Source organism: Macaca thibetana, chromosome 17 (genome assembly GCF_024542745.1).
Source record: "Macaca thibetana thibetana isolate TM-01 chromosome 17, ASM2454274v1, whole genome shotgun sequence".
NCBI classification, from domain to species: Eukaryota; Metazoa; Chordata; class Mammalia; order Primates; family Cercopithecidae; genus Macaca; species Macaca thibetana.
Genome location: NC_065594.1, coordinates 52,818,624 through 52,842,288, shown reverse-complemented (window position 1 = coordinate 52,842,288; position 23,665 = coordinate 52,818,624). Strand labels below are relative to the sequence as shown.

Sequence of the window (23,665 nt, the reverse complement as noted above, 5' to 3'; positions counted from 1 at the left end):
GTACGGAAAAATATAATTAGATCTTGACATCAGAAGATGATTAAAAATGCTATGTAAAATGCATACATATATATTTACATAGTTTAAATGACATAAGGCCAAGAAAAAGAAGCAATATGAACCTGATTTTCTAAGTGTAAACAAAGTTAAATTTAACAGAGGAGTGATTTTTCATTAAACACAGAGGTAAAAACCTCTATTTTAAAATCCTATTTTAAAAATGATTTACCAGTAAAAAACTGAAAATGTCACCAAAGTTTGCCAAACTTGTTTTACCAGTTGATATTCTCAGAAATCAAAGCTTTGTCTAGTCTGCATTTATACTTAGTCTGGGCATTTAATCTTCCTTTTGTTTTCAGTTTTGCCATACACTGTAAGTTGTTTTACATGGCCTTAACATTCAGTTAGTTTCATAAATTGTGAAATCATTTTGTACTAGCAAACAGCTTATTTTAAAACTGCTCAGAAAAATAAACAAAAGAGTCAAAGAATTAAAATGAATACTGTGAGTCTTCATATGGGTTTCTTTTGTTTAAGTTCTTTACCTCTTGTGAAAGCTGTGTTACTTGGTCCTTTCGATGTTCCAGGTCTTTTAAAATCAGCGAGTTTTGTTTTTCCAGTTGAAGCACTCTTCTTGCCAAGTGAACACTAGGCAAATGAAATGAGAAAATTAATGCTTAAAAGTGAAATACTGCCCAAAATATTCAAAATGTGTTTGTGTACTTGAAAATAGACATCATTTCCTAATTATACTTAAATATTAACAGAAAGAATACAGAGTCAAATAATATTTTCAGGCACCAGTAGTGGAAGACCAATACCCCACAACTCAGAATTATGAGAGTAACAACATTAAAATCTCCATGACATAACCGTGATATACTGATTACTGCAGTAACGGTTTTTAGCCCTTGCTATAAAAGCGGAGAGTTAACATTATAATACTTGCTTGAAAAGACCACAATACAGCAATTTACAGCTTGTCTCCCCTTTTATAAATATTTTCCAATTACAAATCAGAAAATTAGTTGAAATATAATAAACAATAATTAGCTTATCACTTTGAGAAGTATCAGAGTTTACTTCAAACAACATAATGCACCTTATAATATAAAACAAAAATGAGGTTTTTAATTGAAAGTAGAGATGAAAAAGATATACAAAACTTAGAGAATGTCTATAGTAAAGGCTAAGCTTCTGTACTAAAAAAAAAAATCACTCCCTCTGATACTCTACATTACCATAAGTTATTGCACTGACCTTTAGTATTTAAAATTACATGTGAAACATCTCAATTCTACTTTTAAGAAACAATTATAAGAATAAAATCTATTCCTTCTAACTATGGTGGGAGGAAGTGGCATCTTTCTTTAAAGAACTGCTAATAATTTTGAGAAGACATGTTGCTCCAAAGACCCTCTCTGCATTTCCAGTAACTTAACATTTTCATATTTATTGTATTTTCATGTTTTATACTAGGTTAACCTACTAATTTGTGAATTGTAGAATTCATGGAATCCTAGATGGAATGTTTTATAATGACAAAAAGTAAAATAATGGTGGTTTAAATAAAATCATAGGGCAGAAATAATTCTATTGTATTTTAATATTTCCCAATATCAGATAAAGAAATGCAGACAACACTCTAAAAAAATGTTAAGACCAGGTGCAGTGGCTCATGCCTATAATCCCAGCACTCTGGGAGGCTGAGGCAGGAGGATCACTTGAGGCCAGGAGTTCAAGACCAGTATGGGCAACATGGTGAGACCCTGTCTCTACAAAAAATATAAAAATTAGTTGGGCATGGTGGTGCATGCCTGTGGTCCCAGCTACTTGGGAGGCTGAGATGGGGGACCACTTGAGCCCAAGAGTTTGAGGTTACAGTGAACTAGGATTGTGTCACTGCAATCCAGCCTGGGGTGACACAGTGAGATCCTGTCTCTAAAAATAATGATAATAATAATAATAAAAAAATAGTGTTAAGTATCATCCTAAACATCTATTTCTAAGAACTCGTACCAAATAAAAAAGATAGGTTCTGGCAAAAGTTTATATAGTGATTTGAGTTGCTTGTTTAGATTTAAAATTCTATCCTTTCAACCGGCATTAGAGACGGAAAAAGCATACAGTCCTCATTTTTTGACAACCACTATTTTTTTTTTTAAATAAAAACTTTACTGACATATAATTTTACTGATATGCAACTTAAATATCATAAAGTTCACCCACTTAAAGTATACAATTCAATGTTTTTTAGTATATTTAAAGTTGTGCCACTATCACTATAATTTTAGAGTATTTTCATTATCTCAAGAAGAAATTCTGTGTCCATTACCAGTCACTCTCCATCCTCCCCACATTCTAACTTCCTCCTTTGCTCCTCAAATTCAACCTTAGGGAACCACTAATCTACTTTCTCTGTTTATAAATTTTTAAGGAGTTTACAGTTTATGACAATACCGTTCTTCATTTCCCAATATAAATATACCAAGTTCTCTCTAGTTTGACCCTAAAATAACAAAATTTCTACAAATAAAATAAGCCTTAATGTGAATTTTGTATTTTGAATCTGTTGATTCTAGTACATGTTTGCAAGCATCGGTTTATCATTAGCTCTATTTTTATTAGGTTAATTAAAAAATCTTAAGCACTATCTTTATTCATATTTTTATTCTTTCTTACCCTTCATATATGTCAGATGTAACTTTTTTCATCTTTCTATATCCCATAGAACTTCACACTAGGGTCACTTAAACATGGTAATTTTTCAATAAATACATGTTGAAGGTACAGAACATGTATGTGTATACTCAATATAGAACAATAAACACAATCAAATGCAATTACACAGAAATAGAGTTACAAATGAATGAAATGGAAGACAAAAAGATGTAAGAAAATAATGAGATGCCACATATTACCAACAATCTGAAGAAGATAATGATTTGAAGACATCAAGTTTAATAATATTAAATTGTTCATTTGGTTTGAGCGTTTTTATTTTGTTTGGGAATTGCATAATGTTCTTATACAGATATGGTGGTACCACTTACCAATAAAAATATGTCATAAAACACTGACTCAAGAAATTCTTGCTGGGTGAGGTGGCTCACGCCTGTAATCCCAGCACTTTGGGAGGTTGAGGCGGGGGGATCACCTGAGGTCAGGAGTTTGAGACCAGCCTGGCCAACATGGAGAAACCCCATCTCTGCTAAATACACAAAAATTAGCTGGGCGTGATGGCAGGCACCTGTAATCCCAGCGACTCAGGAGACTGCGGCAGCAGAATCACTTGAACCTGGGAGGCGGAGGTTGCAATGAGCCGAGATGGCGCCATCGCACTCCAGCCTGGGGGACAAGAGTGAGACTTCGTCTCAAAAAAAAGAAATTCTTGGTATGCTAGTGCTTAAGCCTTAACACCAGGACTACTTTCTTCAAACAAGAATTTCCCTGATTTTGACTGGGGGATTCCAAGTAAGGAAAATCAACTCCAAACAGAAGGAAAGTATCTATGGTATCTTCAGACTGCTCACAAATATGCTCTACAGTGCTTTGATTACCAGTTTATAGTACAATTTTGCTGAGAAAATTTTTTTGAGAATTCATGGTGATGGGAAGGACCATGAGTATTAGTATGATTGTTGATGTCATTTATGATGCATAATGATAATAATGTAGAAGATAACATGGTACAATTGGTCTCCAGTATATATGGAGTTTACATTTTAAAAACCACCTCTAAGTCAGTTGTAAGGACAGTAAAACACATTTCCTCATATATATATTAGAAATGGTATTAAAGTTCTCAGTTGCCCTAAAAGACCCATTTAGCCCACTAATGTAGTACAAACACACACACACAGAAAAGAATAAAAGATAATATAAAATCTTTCATTAAAAGATTATACTCAGATTTAATGAAAAGAAATATAAACAAGATACATTTAAGCAAAAGAACACAGCAGAAACAAGAAATATAATTGTTTTCATCATTATAATACTTACAGTAAAACAAAAACGGTAAAAAAAATTAGGCCAAGGCAGGCAGATCACTTGAGGCCAGAAGTTTGAGACCAGCCTGGCCAACATGGCAAAACCCCACCTCTACTAACAACACAAAAATTATCTGGGTGTGGTGGCACATGTCTTTAATCCCAGCTACTTGGAACCCTGAGGCACAAGAATCTATTGAACCCGGAAGGCAGTGGTTGCAGTAAGCAGTGAGCCAAGATAGTGCCACTGCACTCCAGTCTAGCAACCGAGTGAGACTCTGTTTAAAATAAATAAATAAATAAGGCCGGGCGCGGTGGCTCACGCCTGTAATCCCCGCACTTTGGGAGGCCGAGACGGGCGGATCACGAGGTCAGGAGATCGAGACCATCCTGGCTGACACGGTGAAACCCCGTCTCTACTAAAAATACAAAAAATGAGCCGGGCGAGGTGGCGGCGCCTGTAGTCCCAGCTGCACAGGAGGCTGAGGCAGGAGAACAGCGTGAACCCGGGAGGCGGAGCTTGCAGTGAGCCGAGATCCGGCCACTGCACTCCAGCCTGGGCGACAGAGCGAGACTCCGTCTCAAAAAAAAAAAAAAATAAAAAATAAAAAAATAAATAAATAAAGGAAATTAAGGAAATCACTAATTTTTTTCTTGCTGCTGAACATCAATGACTACAGAGAAGCAGGGTGATAATCAGAAGAAACATATTAATTCATTTGAAAAATACTCATGAACACTTCCTTTTAAGAAACATGTATTAAAAACCTATAATCTGCATAGGCACTGAGAATACCTAATATCTACTGGGAACATCTAGGCAAATTTAAAAATTACTGTAGTATGTTAAATGCTAAGAAAAGGCATACCACTAAGGAATAAAAACTAACTAATCTGGTGAAGAAGCAGAGAAACAGCATTTTAGGTAGAGGGAAATGCATATGTAGAGGATGAAGTGCTAGGGAAAATTCTAAGTAGTATAGTATTGATCAATAATACATGGTGCATGGTGAGGGTTGAAGCTGGAGAGATACAGGCAGATATATGTTATGAAAAGCCTCATATGTTTGCATTTTATCCTGAAGTTGGTTAGGCATAACATGATCTGGTCCGCACTTGAGAATGAGTACTCTATCAGCAGTGTGCAGGATGGCCTGCAGAAGGAATTAGACTACAGTCATTTAGGAGGTCATGATCATAATCTAGATCAGTGGTCTTTAAAAGCAGTTATGTGCAAAATTATTTGTTGAACTGTGGGAACTTTTACTTACATTTATTTTAATGTTAAATTATCTTAAGTTTTCATTTTCTGTGTAGGTTTTATATCATTATGTACATGCTATTCATATGATAGCACATGCATACATAATCTGTAAATATGAATACATAAAGACATATTGCTGAGTGTGTACTGAAGTTTTTTCCCAATGAAGATTTGTATCAAAAAGTTTGGAGACCACTGGTCTAGGTCAGCTTTGTCCAATGGAAATATAATGCAAGCCACACATGTAATTTAAAATTTTCTAGTAGCCACATTAATAAACAGTGCAAAGCCCTTACCTCATATGATACCAAAAAATTAACTAAAATGGATCAAAGACCTAAATACAGACGATAAAACTATAAACTTTTAGAAGAAAACATATGAGTAAATCTTCGCAAACTTAGATTTAGCAAAGGTTTCTCAGGGCAGCAAAAGCATAACTAATAAAAAAATTGGATGAACTGGACTGCATCAAAATTTAAAAATTCTGGGCTTCAAAATGCACCATTAAGAAAGTAAAAATATCTTAACAATTTTAGTTTTGTCACGAAAAAGAAAAAAGGGCTGGGTACGGTGACTCACGCCTATAATCCCAGCACTTTGGGAGGCCGAGGTGGGCAGATCACTTGAGGTCAGGAGTTTGAGACCAGCCTGGCCAACATGGTGAAACCCCGTCTCTACTAAAAATACAAAAATTAGCTGGGCGTGGTGGCAGGTGCCTGTAATCCCAGCTACTCGGGAGGCTGAGGCAGGAGAATCGCTTGAACCTGGGAGGCGGAGCTTGCAGTGAGCTGAAATCGTGCCACTGCACTCCAGCCTGGGCAACAGAGTGAGACTCTGTCGCAAAAAAACAAAACAAAACAAAACAAAAAAACAAAAGAGAGAAAGAAAAAAGGAAAAAAGACAGTGAAAAGACAATCTGCAGAATGGAAGAAAAAATTTCTTATCACATATCAGTTAAGAAACGTGAATCCAGAAAATATAAAAAACTGTTACAGTTCAACAATAAATACCTGGCACAAAGGAGGTATTTAGAAATTATCTATTGAATGAATGAACGTTCACTCCTACCTCCTGTTTCTTCATAATCCAACCAATATGGAGCATTGTCGATCTTTGGAAGTTTTGCTAACTTTATAAACATAAAATCCTGCTTTAAATTAAATTTCTTTATTTGTGAGGTGAAGCATTGTCTCGTATGTTTGTCAGACATCTGTATTTTTTACATAGTGAACTGATGTCTATATCCTTTTCCCATCCGCTTTCAAATCTGACCTTCATGGTTAGTTTTACTCTATCTCTAAATTATTTAAAAATATCAAGGCCCTCTATAATCTCACTGGAACCAACCTTATTTGCCATTGATGTCTACTCTACTTAATGTCTCAGAAATATGTTTTCTGTGTTCCTTTCACTGCCTTTTGTTGGTCCTCCAGTCTGAAGATTTTCTTTAAAGGCTCCCTTTGAGTTCCACTTCCTCCATTTCTGACTGTGCCAGCCTTTACTGATCTCTATTCCTCTGACTGACACAGCCTAGCCCAACATATGATATGGTACTAAAGTTTATATATTCTTTCATGTATGTTAATCATTTCTCCATAAACAGATGCAACTCATAAAATGACAGGAGTCTTATCCCCTGTGGTATCTAACTATAGAGCTGATCAGAGTGGGTACTTAATAAATCTTCTTCTCCTTTTTTTTTTTTGGCAGGGTCTCACTCTATTGCCCAGGCTAGAGTGCAGTGGTGCAAACATGGCTACTGCAGCCTTGACCTCCTGGGCTCAAGTGACCCAGCTCAGCCTCCCACATAGCTGGGACCACAGGGGCATTAGGATGATTGGCTCATTTTTAAAATTTCTGTAGAGGCTGTGTCTCACATTGTTACCCAGGCTAGTCTCCAACTCCTGGGTTCGGGTGATCCTCCCACCTCAGCCTCCTACCGTGCTGGGATTATAGGCGTAAGACATGTGCACAGCCATAAGTACCTCTTGACTGATTTTGTTTTAAGTGCATTTTGTTCAAATGAACACATTGTTAGAAACCATATTCTGAGGTTGCAGCACCTCAACATTAAGGTACACCTATTGCTAATAATGGGCAATTAAAGAAAAACAATAAAATACAACTAATGCTCAATATTAAGCATTGAACTAGCAATTAAAAAGTGCATAAAGTTAATAAGAAGGCAAACGTCTTAGATACCAATTCACCACTTCTATATTCAACCTTCTAAAACTTTAAGTGGGCATATTGCTTTGGTGAGTGATCTGGTGCTATAGGTGGATCCTCTTTAGAAGTCTGGGATCTTACAAGTGGGAAGAAACAAGAGTGTTTAAATGAAATTCAAAACAAGACAGATGAAGAACTGCTTAACTACAGCCGAGTTTATGCCTCCTCAACACAATGAACATACAATGAAAACAAGTCCTAAGATCTTTATCTTTTTAAATTTTTTGAGTCAGAGTTTTGCTCTTGTCACCCAGGCTGGAGTGCAATGGCATGACCTGGGCTCACTGCAACCTCTGCCTCGTGGGTTCAAGCAATTCTCCTGCCTCAGCCTCCAGAGTTGCTGGGATTACAGGCACCCATCACCATGCCAGCTAATTTTTGTCTTTTTAGCAGAGATGGGGTTTCGCCATGTTGGCCAGGCTGGTCTTGAACTCCTGACCTCAGGTGATTCACCTGCCTCAGTATCCCTAAGTGCTGGGATTATAGGCGTGAGCCACCATGCCTGGCCCCGCTAAGATCTTTAAGAAGAATAACTATGAATAAGTCAGGAAAAATGACTCTTGCTAAAGGCTATTTTTTTGGTGTAGAATGTACTGAATTTCTCAAGAAAGCAATGCTTTTATAAGCTATCTATTGGGACACTTAAGTAGGTACCATACTTCTTTGTAATTATTAATACATTAATTGCCATATGATTTTCACTTATACCAAGATTAAGTTTGATATCATCTAGAAACTAACATCATCAGTATATTGGTTGTATACCTAAATATTAAACAAAAATTTCACCTGTTTCTTGGTCAAATTAGTATTCCCTAAGGGTTACCTTTTAGCTCTCTTAGCACTTCTTGATGCCAAATATAGGTTATTGGTCTTGGCTCTGTCCATGGTAGTCTGTATTTCTGATTACTACATACAATTTCCTAACATTTTCAGCTTAGCCAATGTGGACATGCCGAGTTTTGTTTATATCTGAGATATCGAAGCACAATGGAGGACTGATGCTCTGTTCTGGGTTCTTCATATTGGTATGGTGTCTTACTATTACCAAATCTCCAAATGAACAAGAATATGTGAGGCATGATTATTAGTTATTTGATCTTTCTCAGTTTCAGTAGATCAGAGTTCTATCTCTACTAGCACGGCATGGAAGATGGTTGTAAAGAAGGGGACATGTGCCAGAAGGATCCCACTTTCAAAAAGCTTAAGGTTGGTCCTTATACTACCTGCTCAGCTGGAAATGACTGAGGACTAAATAGTGATCTCATGCTGATTATCTGTAGTTATATGAGACTTTCTCTAGTTTCTTCTATAGGCTTACACTTCCAAATTTGTCAGGAATAGAATAGCAGCAACTTTTTAAAGAACTATTCCTAAAGCCATCCCAAATGAAATGAGTACAACTTTTCCCAAGGACAAAAATGAGAACTCATATATATGAGAATAAAGGAAAGGAAAACATGTTTATCATACATAAAATTTTGTTAGTTTCCTCTGCTTTATTTTTTTTTATTATGAAGCTCAGTAAACTGAAAGTTTTAACTTAAAGCTTTTTATAAAACTAGAGAAACTATAGTATGCAGTAAATCTTACAATTTGAAAGGTTTAAGAACATCAGAACAGTCTCCACATTCAGATTAGCCAAAACACAGAGGCATATACAAAGACCACGTTAGTGCCTGGGTGTTACCATTTAGTGTGGCAGGTTAAAGGGCATAACCAAAACATGTAACCAGAAAATCTTGTTCACTATTTTCAAAACAATCCCAACAGAAAGGAAAACATTACTTCAGATTTTCAAGTTTAGTCAAGGAGAGCCCATTTTATTTTAATGTACTTTAATTGTATAAGCCCTTGTAACTTTCTATAATTGTGTCCCAGAAAGAGTTTTAAAAAAATTGGCTGGGTATGGTGACTCAAGCCTGTAATTCCAGAACTTTTGGAGGCTGAGGTGGGATGATTGCTTGAGGCCAGGAGTTCAAGAACAGCCTGGGCAACACAGCAAGACCCTGTCTCTACAAAAAATAAAAAATAAAAAAATTAGCTAGGTACAGGGTGCCCAGCTACTCAGGAGGGCAGAAAAAAGAATCGCTTCAGCCCAGGAGTTTGAGATAAGAGTGAGCTATGATGGCACCACTGCATTCCAACCTGGGTAACAGAGTGAGACTCTTAAAAACGGACTAATATTAAAGAAAGTTTCATGTTTGAGGGGTATCCCTACTAATTATTTCAAGAGGCTTCTGTACAATTTTAAAACAATATTGTCTTACATGAAAACTCAAATTGTGCCTAGTAAAAGATTTCAGAACCCTGGCTTTTCGTCTAAAATTAACTATGTAATTTACTTTAAGAACACATCAAGGTGTAACAACCTAGCACTTACTGAAGATCTACTCTGTCAGGCACTTCAAATCCATTTTCTCATTTTTAATTTTGTGGTACTGCCTGGGTTGCAATCGGCAACTAATGATAATTTTCAGTAACTATACAATTTATTAACGAAAATATAGCACTCAAAAACAGAAGTCCTAAAAATTAATGTTTTGGATAACCATTAAAAATGACCTTTCTGAAGAATACACAATGACATAAGAAAATGTTTAGAATGGAATTCTATGATAATAAATTAAACTATTAAATTACAAGCAATAATATCCTAAATAAGTAAGAAAGTATATAAATCTGTGTGCATTTCCGAGTGGTTATTTTGGATGGTAAGATTACCAGTAATTTTCCAATTTTATAAAATAAACATGGGTGGGCATGGTGGCTCATGCCTGTAATCCTTGTACTTTGGGAGGCTGAGGTGGGCCGATTGCCTGAGTTTAGGAGTTTGAGATCACTTGAGACCAGCCTGGGCAACACAGTGAAACCCTGTCTCTACTAAAATACAAACAATTAGCCAGGCGTGGTGGTGTGCGCCTGTAGTCCCAGCTACTTGGGAGGCTGAGGCAGGAGAATTGCTTGAACCTGGGAGGCGGAGGTTGTAGTGAACCAAGATCATGCCACTGCACTCCAGCCTGGGTGACAGAGTGAGCGAGACTCCAACTTCAAAAAAATAAAAATAAAATAAAATAAAATAAACATTACTGTTATAACAAATCAGAAACCTCCTTTCAATTAAATGTTACCCTAAAATATCTAATTCTGGTTGTTCAATATATAAGATTTTAAACCAAATTTAGTATGAATGGAATCTATTGTGTAGTAGTTGGAGAATAAGTTCTTTTGAAACTTTAATACATTTTGGTGTAGGCTGATGTACAATGAAAACTTTATTTTGCACATATTTCATTTACTATTCTGACTGAGTTGTTTTATCATTCACCTTAAGTTTCCATTGATTTTTTTTGTTTCTTTTTTTGAGAGATGGGAGTCTCTCTATGTTGCCCAGACTGGAGTGCAGTGGCTAGTCACAGGTGCAATTACAGTGTACTACAGCTTCAAACTGCTAGTCTCGAGTGATCCTTCTGCCTCAGGCTTCCCAGAGCTGGGATTACAGGTGCATGCCAGCACGTCTGGCTCCAATCCTTTAATTTCAAATGTGAAGGATTAAATATAATTCTCTCAAAGGTTATAATGCTTTTATCTTAAATAAACATAAAAAGAGCACAAAGCCACTGCCTTCTTCACAAATATCCATTATGATCTCAAATGTGGACTTTGCAAACTTCAGAAATGTGTCAGACCCTAACCTGGGATCTTTAGTGCCACTGATCAATTTTGTGCATACAGTAAGCACTCAATAAAAGTTGTTGAATGCATGAAGGAATGCATAAATGTTCTCTTTGGATATCTAGCCTTACTTTCCCGTCATTCAGCTTAGATGACCTGAGAAGCACTTCCTCAAAATAACCCTCTGGCTCACCATGAGAAGAATGCCTGGCACCAGCTGGCAGGAGATATTAATAGCATGCCCATTAGGCACATGTTCAAGGCACATAGATAGCTCAGTGATAGAATCTTTAGGATATTTGGACAGTTAACATTATTTCGAGTATGAATCAGTTGTGGTTCCTTAAATCCTCACTTTAAATATTAAAAACCAACCTCTATTTTAAAAAATTCTTAAAAAAATAGTAAGGTGCAACAGCAATAATAGCTTGCAATTTTGAAAAAACTCAGTATTTGGGGCTAAGAAAAGTGAACTTCTAACAGTAGAATTCTTTTCTTTTATTCTTTTTGGAGACAAGGTCTCACTCTGCTATCTAAGCTGAAGTGTAGGGGGGCAATCACGGTTCACTGCTGCCTCGACCTCCTGGGCTCAGGTAATCCTCTCACCTCAGCCTCCTGAGTAGGATAGCTGGGACTACAGGCACGTGTCCCCAGGCCCGGCTAAGTTTTGTATTTTTTGTAGAGATGGGGTTTCACCATGTTGCCCAGGCTGTTCTCAAACTCCTGGACTTAAGCAATCTGCCTATATTGGCCTCCCAAAGTGTTGGGAATACAGGTGTGAGTCACTGCACCCAGCCCCATTTATTCTTGTAACGAAGATTCTTTTGAAGGATTCAGAAGCCAAAATAGAGAAGAGAATGTGACCTTTCCCTTTAAATTTCAAGTTTTAGTATTTTACCTATCATTTACCACTGATAAATTTCTAACCCACAAAACTATGTTCTATTCTTCCTTAGGCAACATTGGACTAAGAAACAGATATGCTGAAAATTACAAAATACCCTAGGTTACCTGTTGTGACTTTTGGAGGAAATGGGAATGGGATTGATTTTTAAAAAAATAATACATAATTCTGAAATATCTGAATCCTCACCAGACAGAATTAAACATTCCAGCTACAAATTGATACTTTCTATTAGTCTAGCCTTGATCAAAATTTGGCATATATTTAGTTTAACTGGTGAGAGCCATAAGTTCTAAGCATGGCTTAGAACTAACTTTCTTTTCTTGTTTTCTATAAAGTGGTCTTTATATCCTACATCACTTTATTTTTTTTCATTCACCACTATATTAATGAGGTTACATCATTTTAGATAGCCACACAGACGTTCTATTTTCTGAGTCATTTTCTTAGTGTATAATTAGTCATTTTCTTAGTGTCTCTAAATGTCTAAATCAGTTCACACAAGAAAAGCAACTTTGAATTCTCAAATGCTCTGATGAAGAAACAATTTTACTAGGTATCCTGCACTGAGCTAGATAGAGAAAGTGATAAATAAACAAGAGTAAGATGTAGCTGGCAGGGCGTGGTAGCTCATGCCTGTAATCCCAGCACTTTGGGAGGCCAAGGCGGGTGGATCACTTGAGGTCAGGAGTTTGAGACCAGCCTGGCTAATATGGTGAAACCCTGTCTTTACTAAAAATACAAAAATTAGCCAGGCATGGCAACACACGCCTATAGTCCCAGCTACTTGGGAGTCTAAGACAGGAGAATTACTTGAACCCGGGAGGTGGAAGTTGCAGCGAGCTGAGATCGTGCCACTACACTCTAGCCTGGGAGACACAGTGAGACTCTGTCTCAAAAAAACAAACAAACAAACAAACAAACAAAACAACAAAAAAAAGATGTAGTTGCCAGACCAGGCGTGGTGAATCACTCCTGTGTTTCCAGCACTTTGGAAGGCGGAGGCAGTTGGATCACTTGAGGCCAAGGCCAGGAGTTCAAGACCAGCCTGGCCAACATGGTGAAACCCCGTTTCTAATAAAAATACAAAAATTAGCAGGGTGTGGTGGTGCATGCCTGTAGTCCCAGCTACTTGGGAGACTGAGGCAGGAGAATTGCTTGAACCCGGGAGGTGGAGGTTGCAGTGAGCTGAGACTGTGTTACTATAATCCAGGCCTGGGTGACAGAGTGAGACTCTGTCTCAAAAAAAAATAAATAAAAAAATAAAAATAAAAAAAGTAACTGCTGACCTTGAAGAACTTTCCATCTAGATAGGTAAATTATACAGGAAATGATAGCTAATGAGATAAGAGAAATGCTCTACTGTGTGGTACAGAGAAAACAGATGTTTTATAGGCAGAGAAATAGGTATATCCACTGCATTTTGGGTAGAGAGGCAAATAAGGCTGGAGAGGTAGAGCTACATTATGGAGGAGCTTGGAAGTCTGAAAGAAATATTTAGATTTGATGGATTTGATGTGGTAGTGAATGGGGCAGTGAGATGTTTTTGCAAAGTAGGATAAATTTTGGTGCAAGAGAGGAGTTAAGAATAAAAATCAGGCAGGTCAACTGGAAACCCGATTAATGTAGGTACAATTTTCTGTTAGTGTACAGTTGTCTGCTGCTATCCACGGGATTACTGGTTCCAGTGTACACTCCCCACCTCCTGTGGATACCAAAATCCATGAGTGCTCAAGTCCCTTACATACAATTGGTATAATATTTGCATATAACCTATGTATATCCTCCCATATACTTTAAATCACCTCTAGATTACTTATCATACCTAACAAAATGTAAATGCTATGTGAATAACTGTATTATGTTACAGAATAATGACATGAAAAAAAGTCTGCGCATGTTCAGCATAGATGCAATCATCCATTCTTTTCTCAAATATTTTTGATCAGCGGTTGGTTGAATTCACACATGTGAAACCCATGGATATAGAGGGCTGATTGTACTTTTAAGCAGTATCTCACAAGATAACTAGTGGATCTTCCAAATATTCTCCTGGTTTTCATAAAGCCTTTTATAGTTTCAATCACAATATATGCATTAACTCCCCTTATCACTCTCCCTAACGTGTATGTCAAGGAATGTAGGCAGGTGAATAAAAATGAGAGAAAGCAAAAAGAAGCATAATTAATTTTAATCTGAATATTGTTGATACAAAGCATTTGTAGCTCATCTGAAATTAATGTGAAAATAAAAATGAGGTCCTCATCATCAAATCTAATTCTACAGAAATTCTTATGTACACTTCTATTCTACAAACCATTAAATTTATTTAAATATCTATGAAATACATGATTATTACTGTTTTATTTTGTGAGAAATTTAATATTTATGCAGAGTAAGAATAAAGGACTTTGTCACTGAACTCAGCACATTATCAGAAAGCACAAATGTAATTACATTCAGCTTGAGTAGAAAAATAAAATAAATATATATTGATTTTACCTTTGCTTTAGTCGTCTTTTGGCTGTTGTGGGAACATTAGCACCATAGCCATAGGAAAAAAGAACCCTTTCAGCCTCATCTTCATTTTCAACTGGAAAATATTAAAGTATATAATGTGAGATAACTTAATTTTTCCTTTAAAAACATGGCAGAAATGAAAATAAAAGAGGTTATAATAAATTAAGGAGCATAAAAACATTAGAAAGGGCTAATATGTAATCTTAAACAGCCCATTTTTAAGTAGAAGCATATTTCTTAAAGTATATCCTTGCTTGAATTTGCTCCATTTATTTTTGCAATGTGTAAGGGATTGCATCATATCACATTAGGTTTTCTTGTTAAATAGTATAATAATACATATATTATTCTGAAGGACTCAAAGGCTTTTTGCATGAAATATACTATATAATATAACAAATAATGATAACATATCAAAGTCATCAATTCTGTTCTTGATAAAATAAATGATTTTTAAATTAGGACAAATATTATTTTATCAGAACAACTTTATTTTAATTTGCAACAATAAAATTATGTACTTATGTAGGTTACTCTATTAAAAACTGTGCAGCTCTAAGCATGTATTGATGGCCTTACTCTTTTTTAAATGTAAAAAAATTCTGTGAAAATAATTTACTTTTAAATTCTGCTATTGTCATGCCACTTCCCAAAAGGAATTTTAACAAGTTAACATCTTCTGGCTAAAAAACTTGAAATGCAATGACATTTTACTGCAAGTTGGGATTAAAAAAATATATATATACACACATATTTTTTTTTGAGATGGAGTTTTGCTCTTGTTGCCCAAGCTGGAGTGTAATGGTGTTATTTCTGCTCACGGCGACCTCTGCCTCCCAGGTTCAAGTGATTCTCCTGCCTCAGCCTCCCCAGTAGCTGGGATTACAGGTGCCCACCACCAAGCCTGGCTAATTTTTTTTGGTATTTTTAGTAGAGACAGGGTTTCGCCATGTTGGCCAGGCTGGTCTCAAACTCCCGACCTCAGGTGATCTGCCCGCCCTCAGGTGATCTGCCCGCCTCAGCCTCCCAAAGTGCTGGGATTACAGGTGTGAGCCACCACACTCGACCAAAAAATATTTCATCATCAAAAAAACCCCCCAAAACACCAAAAAAAAATTTCATCAAAGGCTATAGTTTTAACAGCTCAAGTAAAAGCAGTCAATGACATACAAAAACTTTTATAATATTATTTATCAGCAACCATTATTTTAATGTTAAAAAGATAAACCACTTTCAGGAATATTTCAGAATTAAAACAAAGCCACATATTTTACAACCATAATGATGTTTCATCATCTGCATGCCTATCAATGTAATACGCATACATTTGTTGATTGGCCCTTCTGTAGTAAAGATTTTAGAAACATTCATTAACTGTTTTCTTTTAATTTTGTACCTATCTTTCATGGTGAATCAGGATTAGCTTTCTGAGGAAGAATTACTAGTTGGGACACATGGAAGAGATGATACACGCCATTACCAATACTATGATCAGCTATCAGATAAGTCCAGATCCAAGATGAGTTCTCCAAATCAGCTCTACTAGAACTAGAGCTAATATTTAGATATGTAACTGACTCTTGTCTCTCCTTAATAGTTCTAAATTCAGAGGGCAGAAGGGTAAATTTAGTTTACATCTCAAAAACCCGTAAGTTAGATATTAATGGACATGCTAAATGTGAGTTTAATACTTAATGGATTAATAAATCATGGGATAACTATTCTAGCAGGGATTAATTACAAAAACAATGTATTATACAACTTGGTCAATGCTACTAAAGAGATCTGAACAACGCTATTAAAGAGATCTGAACAACATGTCTTAGAAGCAGAGCACAGAGCAACTGCATCTGAGTGCCACTATTTCCCATGCTACAAGGTATAGGGTAGATATGGGGAGACTGAGATTCAGTGAAGGAATAGGAGAGAAGTCCATGTGCAGAAGCACAGACTTGTAAGATATGTGAAGTTTTAGTAATTGTGAGGAAAGTGGTTGAATTTGGTCTGGAGAACGGTGGTAGTAGAAAGGCAGACTAAGTTCCAACAGTGAATGGAACTAAAGTCTTGTTTGTTAGGCTGAGTAGTCTGGATTTTATTCTAACATCAATAAGAAACTATAATACAAGAAGGTGGCATGACCAATTGATTTTTGTTGTTGATTCAGATATCATTTTAAAAATTCCAATAATGGGGAAGAGGATGGCTTAGAATACTGGCACAGAGAATTCCTAACAAATTATAATACCAGTTGAGATCTAGTCCATAATAGCAGTGAAGAAAAGAACTTGGATTCTAGACAACTGAGCAGGTGTGAGTGAGATGAGGCACTCTAGTTTGAATGAAGGAGGAATAAAGGTTGATAAAAGCTAGTAGGATGATTAGATAAAAGTTTACTAACAGATCAAAAATACAGTTGGTCGTCCTTTAGTATCCCTGGGGGATTGGTTCCAGGAACTCTGAGGATACCAAAATCCACAGATGATTAAGTCCCTTATATAAAATGGCATATATCTGCATATAACATATCTACACCTTCACATACACTTTAAACCTTGCCTGCATCACTTATAATACCTACCACATTGTACATGCTATATATATAGTTATACTGTATTTTTAAAAATGTATTATTTTTTATTACTTTTTCCCCAATATTTTCAATCCACAGGTGATAAAATCTGAGATGTGAAAGCTGCTAATACAGAGAGCAACTGCACAGAAAAATTAGGAAGTTTCAGGGAAGAAAGAGGAAACGCAAATAATGTTAATTTTTCAGCTGTGCATGGTGGCTCATACCTATAAACCCAGTGTTTTGGGAGGCCAACGCAGGAGGATCGCTTGAGGCCAGAAGTTTGAGATCACTTTGGGCAACATAGTGAGACCGTGTCTCTACAAAAAATACTTAGCTCGGCATGATGGTATGTGTCTGTAGTCCCAGCTACTTGGAAGGATGAGGCAGGGGGATCACTTGAACCCAGGAGTTTGCGACTGCAGTGAGCTACGATTGTACCACTGCACTCCAGACTGGGCAACACAGTGAGCCCCAGTCTCTAACTATAGAAATTACTAGCCTATTGATAGTAACTGAAGTTGTGGAAAGGGATAAGATTATCGAGAAAGTAGTTAAGTGATGGAAAATAAACAAAGGCAGGTGATTCAAGAAGCAAAGAGAAGGGAGTTCTGAGAAATTTGACAAATGCCTAGTGGAGGTTATAAGTATGATGAGGATGCGTAGCAGGTAACTGAATTTAACAACTAGAAATCTAGGGTTTTGTTTTGTTTTGTTTTTTTTCTAATTTGAGTTTATTTAGCTTTTAGGCAATACTTGTACTTTTAACAACTTGATGAAATCTTTGAAAACTAAACTCAAATATCCAAATAATACTTATTTGATTACAGAAAGCAATACAGGTATCAATAAGATACTTTAATTTGCTATGGTTACACCTTAATAAATGAAGCCTAATCACCTTCATGTCAGCTGAAATTACCTGAATTAAATGGCAAGCCTTTGAAAATTGTATACAATGTAGTACTAAAACAAGTCTGTGCTCACTTGTTTGAAATTTTAGTTAATTGATAAGTATTCATTAAAAGGATAAGGTGTATTTTAATTTCCAATGTGAACTGATAGAGAACCTAGTTATTGATCTTCTAGTAAATCTATTTTATTTGAAATTGGTTTAGACACTACCATAACAAAAATTAATTTCTATATTCTGAAGATTTTAAGAAAATATTTATACACACGGACACACTGAAAAAACTGTACAGTATACATCCATATACTCAACATCTGCAATTTTTTTTTTTTTTTTTTTTTTTTTTTTTTTTTGAGACAGGGTCTCACTCTGTCACCCAGACTGGAGTGCAGTGGTACGAACACAGTTACTGCAGCCTTGATGTTCGGGGCTCAGGTGACCATTCCACCTCACCTTCCCATGTAGCTGGCACCACCATGCCTGGTTCATTTTTTATTTTTTTGTACAGATGGGGTCTTGCCATGTTGCCCAGGCTGGCCCTGAACTTCTGGGCTCAAGCAATCATCCTGCCTTGGTCTCCCAAAGTGCTGGGATTAAGGGCGTGAGCCACTGCGCCTAGCTCCAACATCTGCATTCTAAATCAAACATACTATGTGTTTATTACACATATATCCATCCCTGTTTCCATGAATCTGTTTTTTTGATGCATTTCAAAGAAAGCTATGGACATTTGCACACTTCACTCCTCAACAGTTTAACATGCAAATCATCAATTATAGTTCAATATGTATTTAGTTATTTTCCAAAAAATAAGATTTGTAACTTTTACCATGTATAAATTTTATTTTTAAAGTCTACCATTCAACGAGTTTTGAAATGTAAAAGTTTTGAAATGTATACACACGTGTAACACAAACCCTATCAAGATATAGAACATTTGAATACCTTGGAAAGTTCCATGTCACTTTTCTCAGTTAATTCTTGGTGACAATCATCTTTAGAGACAACTACAGTTCTGATTTTTGTCTTTTTAAAAATTAAAAAAAATTTTTTTTACCGCCTACCCCTTGATTTTTTTCATCATACTTTTGCCTCTTTTAGAATTTTATATAAACATACAGTATAAGCATACTATATACTATAATCATAGTATTATACTATATGATTATATAAAGTATACTTTATGTTTTTCAGATTCATCCATGATGTTAAGTCAATTGTTTCTTTTCAGTGAGGAGAAGTATTCTACTACATGAATGTATAATGGTTTTATTAACCATTTTCCTTTGAGATAAACACCTGGGTTGTTGCCAGCTTTTGACTACTATGAATAAATTTCCTATGAACATTCTAGTGGAAATATTTTAATGTGTATATGCCTTCTCTCTTAGGTAAGTAGTGGAAATGTTGGATCACTGATTAGGTTGTTTGACGATTTTGTAAGAAACTGCCAGTTGCTCCACTTCTCACCAACATTTGGTATAGTCAGTCTTTCTAATTTCAGCCATTATTATGTGTATACAGTGGTATCTCACTGGGACTTTAATCTGCTTTTCCCTCATGACTAGTAATGTTGAATACTTTTATTATGCTTACTTGTCATTCACATGTCTTCCTTTGCGAAGTGTTTAAACATTTTGCCCATGTTTTAAATAGGACTTTTTTTTTTTATCACTGAGTTATAAAAAAATTTTAAATATATATTCTGGTATATTAATTTCCTACTGGTAGTGTAACAGATTGCCAGACTTTATGGTTTAAACAATACAAATTTATTATTTGATAGCTCTAGAGGCCATAAGTCCAAAAATCAGCCTCACTGACCTGAAGTCAATGCTTTGTAGGGCTGGTTCTGTCTGGAGGTTCTATGGTAAAATCTGTTTTCTTGCCTTTTCCAGCTTTCAGAGGTTCCAAAGACTAGGACATGGACATTTTTCTTTTCTTTTCTCTTTTCTTTCCTTCCTTTCTTTTCTTTCTTTTTCTTTCCGTGTGTTTCTTTCCTTCCTTTCTTCCTTATTCCCTTCCCTTCCTTCCTTCCCTTCCTTTTTTCCTTCTTTTCTTTCTTTCCCCTTCCTTCCTTCCTTCCTTCCTTCCTTCCTTCCTTCCTTCCTTCCTTCCTTCCTTCACTCCCTCCCCTTCTCTCTCTCTCTCTCTCTCTCTCTCTCTCTCTCTCTCTTTCTCTCTTTCTTTTTAGAGATGGGGTCTCACTGTGTCAGGCTAGTCTTGAACTTCTGAGCTCAAGACATCCACATGTCTCGGCCTCCCATAGTGCTGGAATTACAGGCACGAGTCACTACGCCCAACAGGACACGGACATCTCTAGAAGGATGTTTTTCAGCCCACCACGCTTGGATATCTTTTTTTTTTTTTTGTCTAATCTATGTTTTGTGAATATTTTCTCCTCAATATTTTCTTATTTTGGATATCATTCCTTTGTCAGACATAAAATTGTGGTTATTTTCTTTGAGTCTGTGCTTGGCTATTCATTTCTTAATGGTGTCTTTTGAATAAAAGTTTTAAATTTTGATGATATCTAGTTTATCAATTTTTCTGTTATGATAATTACTTTTAAGGGCCATGTCAAAAAAGGTCTTAATGTACCCCAAGTTGTAAAGATACTCACCTATGTTTTCTGTTACATATTTATAGTTTCAGCTATTCCATTTAGGTATCGTCTCAGATTAATATTGGTGTATGGAAGTTTATTTCCATAAAGATGTCCATTTTTTTTAGTACCATTGACTGAACAAACTTTCCTTTCTCCATTTATTTGCTTTGCTGCGTTGTTAAAAATGAAATTATTATTTAAGTATGGATCTGTTTCTGGGTTTTCTAGTCTGTTTCATTGCTGTATTTGTCTTTCCTTAAGCCAGTACTATATTAGCCTGATATTGAAGCTTTATAGTAAATCTTGAAAACAGGTAGTGCAATTCTTCCAATTTGTTCTTTTTTTTTGTGGGGGAGAGAAGGTCGCGCCATGTTGCCCAGGCTGGAGTTCAGTGGGTATTCACAGGCACGATCATCGCACTCTACAGGCTTTAACCTCTAAGCTCAAGCAATCCTCCTGCCTCAGCCTCCCAGGTAGCTGGGACTATAGGAGTGTACCACCACATAGGGCTTCAACTTTTTTCAAGATTGCTTTGGATATGCCAGTCCTTTGCATTCCATATGAATGAAATACAAAAAAGCCTGCTGCCACTGTGACTAGAAGAACACTAAATTGATAGAATTCACAATATATTTCGTGATTTTGGGGGGAGTGATTCTTTTCTCTTAGCAATGATTTTTTTGGCTTAAATTTATTCCTAAGTATTTTGTGTTTTTTGCTGCTACTTACTTCTCCAATTGTTTACTTCTAGTATATTTTTGGGTAATGACTGTATATCCTGCTATATTCACTTACCAGTTTTAGTAGTTGTTTGGTAATCTGAAAACACATTCTTATTATTCCTTTCTGATTTTTATATATTTTATATCTTCTCTTATCCTTATCTCACAGATTAGGAATTCAAATACAGTGCTTAATATAAATCATATAAATCATGAAAATAGGAATCCCTGTCTTACTCTCCCCCTTAATGTGGAAAGCATTTAATATTTCACCATTAAGTACAATTTTAGCTATTGGTTTTTATAAATGCCCTTTTTCAGACTGAGGAAGTTTCCTTCTATTCCTAATTTGTTTAGACAAAGGAACATATGCAAAGTTATGGAGATAAGAAAGAGTATGAAACTTTCAAGACAATAATATGACATGGAGGGGAATGGCAAGATATGAAAAGTAGAAAGGTAAACATGAGGCTAATCACAAAGTCATGTAAAGAAATTTGACTTTACTGTCTTAATGAAGACAATAAAAGTCATTAAAGCAGGCATATGATATGAAAATTTGAATGTTACAAAGATTACTTGAACTCCAGTGAAGAAACTGAAGATAAATTTAAAATCTATTGCAGTTATCAGACACTGACCTTGGAAATGGGAAATAGGACAATGATAGGAAAGAAATAAAAGTTTTTCTTACATTGGCCTACAAGTAAATACAGTCCTTATGTGAAAATGTGCCTAAAATAATTAGAACCCTACCTAGATTCAAATTCAACTTCAATTGAAGTTTAATCCCATTTTTATAAGAATGCCACAGTTATCTGACTTTTGAACACAAATAATGTACTGTAGCAAACATCACAGCCAACGGTGAAATGTTAATTTAAAATATTTATTAATGTTAGGGATAAGACAGGAAGATAACGTAACAAGAGGGGAAAACAAGAAAAACGGAAAATAGAAATTAAAGATCAAAGATTATAACACAATACCATCAAATGAATTTCTATTTGTAGTTCAAGACTCATTCCAAGGCCGGGCACGGTGGCCGTCTATAATCCCAGCATTTGGGAGGCCGAGGCGGGCGGATCACCTGAGGTCGGGAGTTTGAGACTAGCCTAACCAACATGGAGAAACCCTGTCTCTACTAAAAATACAAAATTAGGTGGGTGTGGTGGTGCATGCCTGTAATCCCAGTGACTCGGAGGCTGAGGCAGGAGAATCACTTGAAACCCGGAGGCAGAGGTTGAGGTGAGCTGAGATCGCACCATTGCACTCCAGCCTCCAGCCTGGGCAACAAGAGCGAAACTCCATCTCAAAAAAAAAAAAAAAAGACTAATTCCAGTGTCATCTCCCCTCTTAGATATTCCTCGCCTCCTTTAAAGGTGGGATTAATTAATGATCTCTTTTGTATTTCCACTGAGAACTGCATATTTCTTGCTTATAGCATTTATCTTGCTACTCTAATTATTTGTTATTATGTTCATCTCTCCCAGTAGATTAGAAACCCCTTGAGATGGGAATTATTTCCATGAATTCCTAATCCCTAGTTCCTGACAGATGTAAATACTTAACACTTCCAGAATAAGTGAATTAGATAAAAAATAAAAAAGATAAAAGCTATCATATTTAACTTGTTTCTTTTTTGACTGCAATTTCTGAGATGAAGATGAACAAATATTTGAAATACAGAATTTTATTTAGAAATAGTCACCAATTATATTTTAAGAAAATATAGCAAAGTAGTTTTATTCTTTTTTTTTTTGAGACAGTTTTGCTCTGTTGTCTGGGCTGGAGTACAGTGGCATGATTTTGGCTCAACGCAACCTCTGCCTTCCGGGTTCAAGCAATTCTCCTGCCTCAGCCTCTGGAGTAGCTGGGATTACCCAATATCACTCCTGGGTAATTTTTTTTTGTATTTTTAGTAGAGACGGGGTCTCGTCATGCTGGCCAGGCTGGTCTCGAACTCCTGACCTCAAGTGATTTGCCCACCTTGGCTGTCCAAAGTGCTAAGATTACACAGTGCCTGGTCCCAAAGTAGTTATAGAAATAACGTCAGGCTTCTTTTGTTGCCAGAAAAAAAAGTTGCCCGTGTGTGTGTGGGGAGACTTACTTTCTGCAGTTTGCATTATTATTTCATCAAGCTCTTTTTCCAGTTTCTCATAAATGTCTAGCCTTGCTTGATGCTCCGAGTTCTGTGCTTGAAGTTCAGTAATGCGTTTTTCAGAAGAGGCTTGGAGACTATAAAATTCTTTGGTTAAAACCTAAT

The 23,665-nt window shown here is 36.1% G+C and overlaps 1 protein-coding gene across 5 annotated transcripts in view; it reads right to left on the bottom strand.

Moving 5' to 3' along the window:
- Positions 1 to 23,665, bottom strand: part of PIBF1 (progesterone immunomodulatory binding factor 1) — a 238,717-nt gene that overhangs the window by 83,200 nt on the left and 131,852 nt on the right. For all 5 annotated transcript variants that reach the window (XR_007720925.1, XM_050766982.1, XM_050766981.1 and 2 more), the window contains exons 12-14: positions 23,510 to 23,660; positions 14,570 to 14,660; positions 546 to 648 (exon numbers count right to left, since the gene is read on the bottom strand). Coding sequence is in view for 4 of the 5 variants with exons in the window: in XM_050766982.1 (XP_050622939.1) it covers positions 546 to 648; positions 14,570 to 14,660; positions 23,510 to 23,660 (345 nt within the window). In the remaining variant the exon portion in view is untranslated. The remainder of the gene's footprint in view (positions 1 to 545; positions 649 to 14,569; positions 14,661 to 23,509; positions 23,661 to 23,665) is intronic.